The sequence below is a fragment of the Calidris pugnax genome, unplaced genomic scaffold (genome assembly GCF_001431845.1).
Source record: "Calidris pugnax isolate Ruff unplaced genomic scaffold, ASM143184v1 scaffold1007, whole genome shotgun sequence".
Taxonomy (NCBI): Eukaryota; Metazoa; Chordata; class Aves; order Charadriiformes; family Scolopacidae; genus Calidris; species Calidris pugnax.
The window spans coordinates 232,283-242,180 of NW_015091650.1; the positions used below are offsets into that span (position 1 = coordinate 232,283).

The 9,898-nt window shown below is 49.3% G+C and overlaps 1 protein-coding gene and 1 non-coding gene across 2 annotated transcripts; both read left to right on the forward strand.

Moving 5' to 3' along the window:
* Positions 1-297: 297 nt before the first annotated feature.
* On the forward strand, positions 298-9,497 carry LOC106899946. The gene is made up of 3 exons (XM_014961885.1): positions 298-810; positions 6,231-6,289; positions 9,347-9,497. Exons 1-3 carry the CDS (start codon positions 298-300, stop codon positions 9,489-9,491), a joined length of 717 nt encoding a protein of 238 aa, XP_014817371.1. The 3' UTR covers positions 9,492-9,497.
* Positions 5,121-5,194, forward strand: TRNAR-UCU. Its single transcript has one exon. It is a non-coding gene; the product is annotated as a tRNA-Arg (tRNA).
* Positions 9,498-9,898: the final 401 nt, after the last annotated feature.

A 9,898-nucleotide genomic window follows, 5' to 3' on the forward strand; every position in this document is an offset into this window, starting at 1 on the left:
AATGCTAAAATGCACCTTCTGACTCAGAAGATCCCTACAAAAGCAGTTGGGGAAACAGCACCCTGTATTTATAACCCTCTTTCAACAGCTGCTGGTGGCAGTGAGACTCTGGGCTGCGTGTGCCTTGCTCTGACCTCACCCACCAATCCTTGTATTTGTCCATATTGAAACAAACCGTTTTGAGTTTACCAGAACATACAGTGACCTACCTTGGAGGGGAGGCCCGGTCTCCCCGGCCCCTCTCCCCGGCCTCCCCTGCCCGCGCCGTGCAGAGCCCCAGCCGCCGCCCCCATTCCCATGGAAACTCCGGCCGCCCGGGCGGAAAGGGCAGGCCGAGAGGGGACAAAGGAGCTGGGGAAGAGGGAAGTGTGCGGGAATGGGGAAGCGCCGGAAAGGAGGAAGGAAGCCGAGAAGCCCAGGCCGGCCCGGCCGAGGATCTGGGCCTCGGAGCAGGGGAAAGTTGGAGCGAGAGAGGGGAGAGGACGGGGCCCGCAGCGCCGGGAGCCTGGTGGGAGCTTTGTGCGTGGCCGGGAAAGCCCCGTAGGCCTGGCTGCGGGCAGCCTGGGTGGGCTGGAACCGGTGGGGCCTGCGCCGGGGTGTCGGGAGAAGCCGGTGGGGCTGCTTCGGGGGACCCCCGAGCGGGCCGAGCCAGGGTCCCGGGCGGGTGTGGAGAGGACACCGGCAGCGAGAAAACACCGAGTTGTGGAAGGAAAAGAGCTGAAAGCAAGACCCAGGAGCAGCAGAGGTGGCTGTGGTTCCGGCAGAGGTGGCTCACAGGTGAACGCGGCAGTATGTCAGGCTGTGACGAGTGTAAGTGATAGACAGGATTTGGATGACCAGAGTGTTGTGGGTTGGGTTTGGGGTTTTTTTTGTTTGTTTGTTTTTTGCTTTTGCTTTGTTTTTAGAGAAAGGAGACAAAACCCGAAACACTGAGATGAGAGAGAGCCTGGGGGTAGAAGGAGCTTGGCCGAGCCTGGGCGAGCAGCCGGCACAGCGCTGCCTGCCCCAGCCCAGGAGATGCTGGGAGGGTGTCACCACCGTGCCCCTCTCCCGGGGGGGCTGGGGACAACCCGGTGAGCCTGGAGAAATTGGGCAGGTTGTGCCCACACTGTCCTGACGCAGCTAGGTATCCAGGGTACATGACGACTTCACTGCAATACATGAACTGTAGCATTGGGGGAGGATGGCAATTTTCAGCTAAATTAGTAATTTTAGGGGTAAAATACTAGTTTTTCTTTTTAGCGAAAATAACTTGGTGCTTTGTTAGATTTAGGTGGACGAGCATTCCTTCAAAGAGAGAAGATGTTCCAGTCCCTTGACCCTAAAATCTGCCCTGAATATATGCATCATTAATAGCTGTGTCCTGCTAGAGACATCAAACTCCATCACACCTAAAAGCTTTTTTGGGTCTCGTGATGTGAGTAGCACGCACAGATTGTGAATACCAGTTTTCAGTGGAGAATAAAGAAAGAGGGACTGGTTTTGCCTTCTGGATGCTTCAAATGCAAGTACTGTTGCTATCGGCTCTGGGGCGGAGATTTCTTAGAAACGCCATCTTGCTGATGAAATTTGCATATGAAATTTGGTTAGGTTATTTGTATATAAGTGCGTGGAAGGCGGCATTTCTTGATGGCTAAGGGTGGGAATGCACCTAACCTGCTTTCCAGCAGCTGCTGTGAGCATCTCTAAAGGCACGTTGTCAGGGCCTAGCTTGGATCCCCCACGATGCATCTGTTTTGCAGGCTGAGGAGCACCAGGGTCACAGCATCGCCCCCGAATAAGCCTATGTCTGAGTAGCATGTTGTTGATACTGCCACTAATAGCATCATAATAAGTTTTGGGAAGCCCTTGTAGGGAGGATTTTATCCTTGGTTTTTGTGGTAGAGATTTCCAGGCCTGGGGTCTGGAAAGTCCCATCTCTTCTGTAGGGCTGTGGTACCAGCAAGTGTACAGTTGGGAGGAAAGGGGGTTTTTTTTGCCCGGATGGAGACTTGATCTCCATCTGCCGATGTGAGCTAGCGTCTCCAGTGGCTGTTGAGTTCTGCACAAAACTGTTGCTTTACAGGTTGCTTCACTTCTGAGTACAGTGTTGCCTTCCTCCCCAGTGCCCAAGTGAGAGCCAAAATTAGGTGTTCCACAGCTATGGCAAGCCAGCAGGTACGAGGTGCCAGCCAGATCTTGATGTCATTATTTGTCCCTGAAGAGTTGGTAATGTGGCTGACCAAGGGTGCACTGCATCCTTGCTCACGTTCTTCTGTCTGCAGCAAATGATCTGATGCTGGGAGGCAATGAGGGATGAACTGTGGGCCAATTTGCAACTTGCTTGGACCCCTTGCAGCTTTTTCACTCCCATTGCACTTCTGTGTGCTGGGGACAGACACATTATAAACGCCTCCCTCTCTTTATCTAAAGAGGGATATTGCTGCTGTTTCAAAACATGCCACCCAACTTGCTGAATTGGCATCTCCCATCACCAAAAATAGCGTACCCGCCCCTTGCTGCTCACTCCAGTCTCTGCTTTCCAAGTATGTCATACATGGAGATAGCAGAAGGACAGTCAGTATCTCGGGGAAGAGTGGCGAGGCCATTGAGGGTACAAAGATGCCTGGCAGGTGGCCCAAGGATCTGAAGGTGGTATGTTGCTTTCTAGCAGGGAGCATTTGGTGCCACGTGGCCGGTGGCTTCATCCTTGTGCCAGCACAAGTGTGTGCTGGAGTGAGGATGGGGAGAAGGCGAGAGGGCTCTGGTGGCTCTCCTGGCTGTGCTGCTGATCAGGGGTACAGCCAGTGGCATATTCGTTTCCCTGCATCAGGTAGTGCTCCTCACAATTTCTCTGTCGGAAATGTGTCACTTTCACCAGAACCTGCTCAAACTCCTGGACCTTCACTGTTTCTGATGCAATTAGGGCTGATTGGAGCAGGCTTTCCTCCAGATATTGAACACGAGTTGGCTGGTAAAAATTTTGGTGTGTGTGCTGCTGGGCTATGTGTTACTTGAAGATATGTGAGAGCAAAGGCAGGTTGCAGAGCTACAGCAAGCCCCAGTCGAGCTCCAATCAGGAGGAATGGGGGTTCTTTCAAAAACCCATCTGCCATCCAACCCCTGGGTTGCAGCTGCCCATAAAGCCACAGTCACGCTTCTGAGATTCTTTAATTTCATACTTCATCTCCAGATTTCCTACTTGCTGACAAAATCATTAATAGCTCGAAAACAGGCACTGCTTTTGAGGTGCAGCCTCCCAAAATCATATTAAAAGAGCTGGTGTCGTCCTCTCTCGTGAGGAATACGCATAGTGCAGCCACAGGCTGTGTAAGAATTTTTTTCTTCCATTCAGTTCTGTATTGGTGCTTTATAACTTTGTCTAAGATTTATTATATTACTTTTTTTTTTTGTTAGTGCAGCCTTTGTTCACCCTGTAGATATGTATTTTTTAGACTGAGTTTTCTCAGTGTACTGGTGTGATTGCAGCACTATGTTAGCACTACAGTTGGTTCACAGAGTAATTTATTTCAAGGATTATCGATTTACTGGGTATCTCTTGCAGCAGAAGGGGTTGTATCTGATAGAAGTTAAACCCCTGCCTTCTTTACCACCACTTCTAGCTGGATTTTACTTGTCAAGACAACCGTAAACCTTTCCAAAGCCCCAGAGCCTCAGTAAAAGGAAAAAAACCAAATTCTTTGGTTTTGCATTAGATGTGCTGAGGTTGTTAGCGCTGTGACTCTTCTTGTTAGCATCATGTGATTTCACAACCCCATTTGTGTAAAAGTCAGTTCTTTGCCAGCCGAGAAGGGAGGCAAGGATGCTTAGCATAGAGTTGCCAAACAGAATTTCTTCTGTTGTAGTTCAGCTATGTGTGTAGCGGTACCCCAGCACAGAGGGCATAGATACAGAGGAAAGCAGGGCTTATGTATGTGATAATACAGCTGTATAGACCAGTCACATTTTTCATGTTAAGGCATGGACTAATAGGTTATTGTTGCTGGCATAATCGGGGTGTACTTGTCCCTGGCAGGATGTGTGTGTGCTTGTTTCCTGCAGGTGGTACACACATCACGTATGGTCATACACGTGTTGTCAGTGGTGTGATGATCTTCCTTGGTGTAAAGCCTTGTCCCCTACAGGTGGTAGTGGTGTTTATCCTCGATTCTGGTCGGTTGCTGTTCTGCCTGTGGTTATACGCCTGGTTCCATCGAAGGGTAAATCTTCTATTGTCGTTGGTATGGAGTGTTCGCAGCTGGTAAGAGCTGGCTTTGGTTGGGTCTTCAGGTCACATTGACCCTGAGGTAAAAGCTCATAGTCTCAGGTAGTGTGCATTCTTGTAAGCAAGTCGTGTTGCAATTAGCATTTCACCTTTCATGTTTGTCCCTAATTAAGGATTTCTCCCAATATTCTGGAGTCAACAATACTCTAAAATTCATGCTGTTTAGAAATGCAAAATGTGTTTGTTCACAACAAGGAATCACGTTACAGAGTTTGATCAATTGATCAGTAGCTCAGCAGATGTAAAAGGATATTTTCAGTTGTTTTGAGGTAATCTTATTTTTTTTTTCTGATGGAAGATGCACATAGAAAAACATTAAATCCTTGATTGACAGCTTGCTTAAAATAAGAACACAATAGCTGCTTTTTCTTTTATTTCTCTGCTCAAACCACAGGTTTCTGCATTTTTCATCGTGACGGAGCTTTCTTCATCATTGTTAGTGTTCAGTGTTGTAAGCTAAATCCTCTTTCATCTTTCTCTCTCTCGGCTTCTGCAACGAGGATGCTGTGATGATGCTGAGGGAGATGCAGCAATTAACTCTATGCCAGGATTTAGCTCTGCCCTCAGTCGAGCTAGAGATGCTGCGGAGAGGTTGCCAGAGACATACAAGCCTGCATCCAGGTTTTTGCTGCATCCCTGCTGCTGAGAGAGATACAGATCATACCCAGAATTATTGCCCGTCCCTGTGGAAGAAGGGGATGCCTAGAGATGTTGATTTGCGAGGGAGATCGATCTGGGCACCGGGTTTTCACACTGCCTCAGCACCATCTGTGAGAGCCAGGTGTTGAGACCCCTCCAGTGATGTGGGGGCTGTGGGATTTTTCAGTTCTGGTGCCGAAGCTGGGCTCACAGTGAGGTCTCTGTGGCGCAATGGACGAGCGCGCTGGACTTCTAATCCAGAGGTTCCGGGTTCGAGTCCCGGCAGAGATGATCTCCAGGCAGGTGTCTCTTTTCTTTTAATGCATGTTCTTCTATAGGTCCCAATCTGTTACCTTTATAACACCCCTGAGGGCTTCAGATGGGAAGATAATGACTTTTCACAACACCCTCTCTACAGCTGATGCACATAACGGTTGTGTGCTCCCTTTCTAAGGCATCTCTCTTTCATCATAGTCCCCTTTCCTCATTCCTTTTGGTATCTCCTGAATAGCTAGGTGTTCTAACCCCACTCGTTCCCCTGATATTGCTCGTGGGTCCCATCTTTGATACCTGTTTAAGAAAAGTATTGTGCTTTCCAGTAGAAATCAGGTGGATAAGCAGCCTTCTGTTGATATTTCCTGTGATAAATGGGGTAATTTCTTTTCAAATGCCTGGCGAAAAATGCGGGTCTATATGCTGAATTTCCACCTGTGGTGGTGCAGAACTCCTGGGCCACGTTGCGATGTCAGGACAAGCCAACCTTCTGTTCTTGTCCTGGTTACAACTGCAGTGAGTTGGGATGGTTAGGCACTCCCCATCTGTACCACTCCTGTACCCAAGACGACTCCTGCCTGGATTGTAGTCCACTCTGGAAGGTACCAGAATTACGTGACAAGAATTGTGGCCAAAATAGAAAAACACTGGCCAAAGTCAGTCATCTCTTGATACTATAAATAGTGATCCTAAGTGAGACCCTTTGAGCCCTCCAGGACAGCAGCGGGCTGTGACGCCATGTCTCACCCTGAGCTGGGACATCTCTCAGGGAAGATCACTTGAGAAAATGTAGGTAGGTATCTGTGCCTGTCGCCTGTGTGTGTCTGGGAAAGTGGCTCTAGTGCAACTGAAGCTGCCAGTGAGGAAAAAAAAAAAGCAGATTTGTTCAAAAAATGCAAAAGTTCTAGTGGCCTGGTATCAACAGCTGTACCAGAGATGGTGCCGAGTAGTTTTTCCTCCACTGGACTGTAGTCCTCACAAACCTTAATGAAAGAAGGAAGCTTTAGATTCTTATGCTAAAGGGTTTTGTCCTCTCTCGCCACCGTTTCTTCAGGGTTGCCCTTTCTTCTGCCATGCCAGCACAGGATGGATGGAGAGGATCCAGAGTGCTCTGTGAGTACGACGTACGTCTGCCATGTGGGTCTGCGTTTTTCCTAAGGTCCTTGTAGTATGGACTTTGAAGGTAACATGAAGGATGTGCCAGCTCTCCTTCAATATACAAAACACAAAAAAATAAGGTCTATTCCAGAGCATGTTATGCCTGTGCAAAGCTTACTTCCCTCCGTTTATTTTCTCTTCCTGAAAGCATAATCTTCTCTTTCTGCATGCTGTCTATTAAATGACACTGTGAAAATAATTTTGTACTAAAAGAGGGAAAAAACTGTAAGAGTTGAGATGTTCAGAAGAAGCAGGCTTTGTTTTCATGAGAAAAGCTTTATGCTTTTTTTTAGTCGCCACAAGACTTTGCACTCTCTTTGCACCTCTTTGTCAGTCTTTGGGTTCTCATTTGTAACAGTAACCTGTAATCCTGTTCCTCTGCGTGTTCGGCACAGTGAAAAGCTTTGGCCAGTCTGCCAGTCCTTTTTGGTAGCCTGATGGATTGTAGCACCGACGATTTGATTCTCCCCTTCCCCCCCAAAAATAAAAACATTTGGGGGATCTCTTATTTTGCTTTTATTTTTTTTTTCCTATGCTAAATGAAACTTTAAAAAACAGTTAAAATTGTATAATTTACAAACTGTCCTGCATGATTTAAACTGCAACTGCCAGTATAGCTGTAGCGTGAAATTTATGAGGTCTACTTAAGCAGTCAGGTATTTGATCTAAATCTTTATAAAAAGAGAGACAACTGAAGGTTTGGGGGTTTTTTCCACCCTGATATTTAGACAGAGTGCTCTGAAGTTCTGAAGTACTCTGAAGCATTGCGGCAGAGACCGGCTCCAGGGCAGGTAAGACTGCACTGGGTGAAGGGATCTGTAGCTAAAAAGGCCGGCGAGAAGCTCTTTTGGGGGCTTTTTTAGGCGCAGGGCAAAGCCTCCTCCGCGTGGTCGAGGCTGACAGCTGGTGGGCGGGCTGCTGAGTGGCCTGGGCGGAGCCAGCACCTCCCACGGCTCATCACACCCCATAAGGAGCCCCGGGGACTAGTCTCGGCCCACCGAGCAGAAAGCAGTGCTTGAAGGGGGGTCCTGCTTGGCACCTCACGCGGCTGTAACTTGTGCAGCAGGTTTCTGCACCTCTGCCTTTGTACGCGGTAAGTTCTGTTTCTCTATTAAACAGACAACTAGCACGTTCATTCTAACTGACCATTCTGTTGTCTCTTGCTTGCAGACGTCCAGCTATGGTTAGCACCAGGTCAAAAACTCTTATTAAGAAAGCCGTGGGCACCCAGACAGAGGCCCCACGCAAACATGTAGGTGTCCAGGCCTCTGGCTGCAAGGAGTGCCGGGGCCTGGCCATTGCCATGGAGAGTAGTGAGGACAACACCTGTGTCAGATGTGAACAGGTGAATGATCTCCTCAGCCTGGTGATTGAGCTGAAGGAGGAAGTGGAAAGGCTGAGGGCCATCAGGGAGTGCGAGAGGGAGATGGGCTGTTGTGCCCACTCCCTGAGAGTAAGGGAACATGCTGATCATGTTGAGGCCTCACATAGAGCAGAGGACTCTCCACCTTCTTCTCACCCAGCAGTAGAAGGGGATCCCAGGGAGGAGGGGGAATGGAAACAGGTCCCTGCTAGGCAAAGCAGGCGAATCCCCTCCCTGCCCCTCCCACCTCCACAGTTAACCCTGCAGAACCGGTATGGTATCTTGGAGGAGGAACCGGCTGTTGGAGAGGAGGATTGTACAACTAGGCCAGTAGCACCAGAAAAACCCAGTCACGGCAGACATAGAATCACAACTAATTCCAAAAGAAAAAGCAGAAGGGTCATTGTTGTGGGTGACTCTCTATTAAAGGGGGCAGAGGGACCCATATGCCATCCCCACCCACTTCACAGGGAGGTCTGCTGCCTCCCTGGAGCACGAGTCAGGGATGTGCTGGACAAAGTTCCTACCCTGGTTAACCCCTCTGATTATTACCCCCTTTTGGTGTTTCAGGTGGGCAGCAATGATGTGGAAAGAAGGAGCCCAAAATCAATTAAAAGGGATTTTAAAGCCCTGGGAAGGATGCTTAAGGGATCAGGAACACAAGTAGTGTTCTCCTCTATCCCATCAGTAGATACCATGAGTGGGGAAATTAATAGGATGAGGTAACAGGTCAATTTATGTCTTCGTGATTGGTGCTACCGACAGGGCTTTGGGTTTTTTTAATCACAAGTTGACACATGAGACACCTGGTCTGCTGGGGGCAGGTGGGATGCGCCTGTCCCAGAGGGGGAAAAGAATTCTGGGACAGGAATTAGCAAAGCTCGTCAACAGGGCTTTAAACTAGATATGAGGGGGGAGGGGGGGATAACAGGTCCTGTTAGGACTGAACCTGAGGAAAACACGCCAGGGCCTGAGGAACGGTGGACTAGGAAGGACTCTTATTACACCAATTCATTTCAGAGAAGGGATAGACACCTAGAAGTCTTGGAAACACCTGAGAGGGGTCTGGTAGGAAATGAGGCCCGCACTCACAAAAAGGTGTTGGAACCAGGAGCTCGTCTGAAGTGCATCTATACCAATGCACGCAGTATGAACAACAAACGGGGAGCTTGAAGCCATGATTCACCTTGAAAACTATGACATAGTGGCTATCACAGAAACGTGGTGGGATGCCTCACATGACTGGAGTGCCACAATCGAGGGCTACAAACTCTTCAGGAGGGATAGACAAGAAAGGAGAGGTGGTGTGTATGTAAGTGGCTGTGTATGTTAGAGAATGCTATGAGAGCTCAGAAATTAAGTATAGTGATAACAGGGTCAAGAGTATTTGGATTAGGGTAAGAGCAAACAAAGGTGATATTGCTGTGGGAGTCTGCTATAGACCTCCCAACCAAAGCAGTGAGGTGGACGAAGCCTTCTATAAGCAACTGGGAGAAATATCACAGTCTGGGGCAGCCGCCTGGAGGCTGATGAGGGCTGTGGAGAGGAGGGCCCATGGCCACCTCCCTCGGTGCCAGAATTCCTCTACTGTCTTCTCTGCTATTTTGCTTTATGATGCTGAACTACAATTGGGCATTTTTGTTTTTCAGATGCCTCGTTATATGTGTCCTGTGGTGCTTGATAGATGCCCCAGCCCAGGTTTGCAGCCAGTGGTGGAGCCGCCTGAGGGGAAAGGGCCAGCCCTGGGTCTGGTCATTTTGTTTGGGTTTTTTGATCAATAAAAAAAAGTGGTGAGTGTGATGGTGTGTGTGTGTGTGATGTCATTTGGGGCACCCCAATGTCACCAGGGGAGCAATGGTGCGGTGGAGGAGCCAGGTGAGTGGGACATGTGGGAATTACATGGGGTTCCCCCAAAAGAGGTGAGTCACAGCCCGAGTGGGGCTGGGCAGAGTGGGGACAGGGCAGAGAGATGGAAGCCACAAGATGGTGACAGTCCCTGTCGGAACTGAACAGCGCTGAGAGCAGCCGCTGCTCATCACCCTAATGAGGGCTCAGAGCAGAATAACTAAGGGGGTGGTGCCGCCCGGCGGCCGACGGCCGGTACTGCACAAGAGGAACCGCGCATGCGCACTGGGAGGATGATCATTCCCCACCCCTCGGCTCCGCCCCCGGGCGGGGCTTTGCGTCGGTTCCGCCGAGGC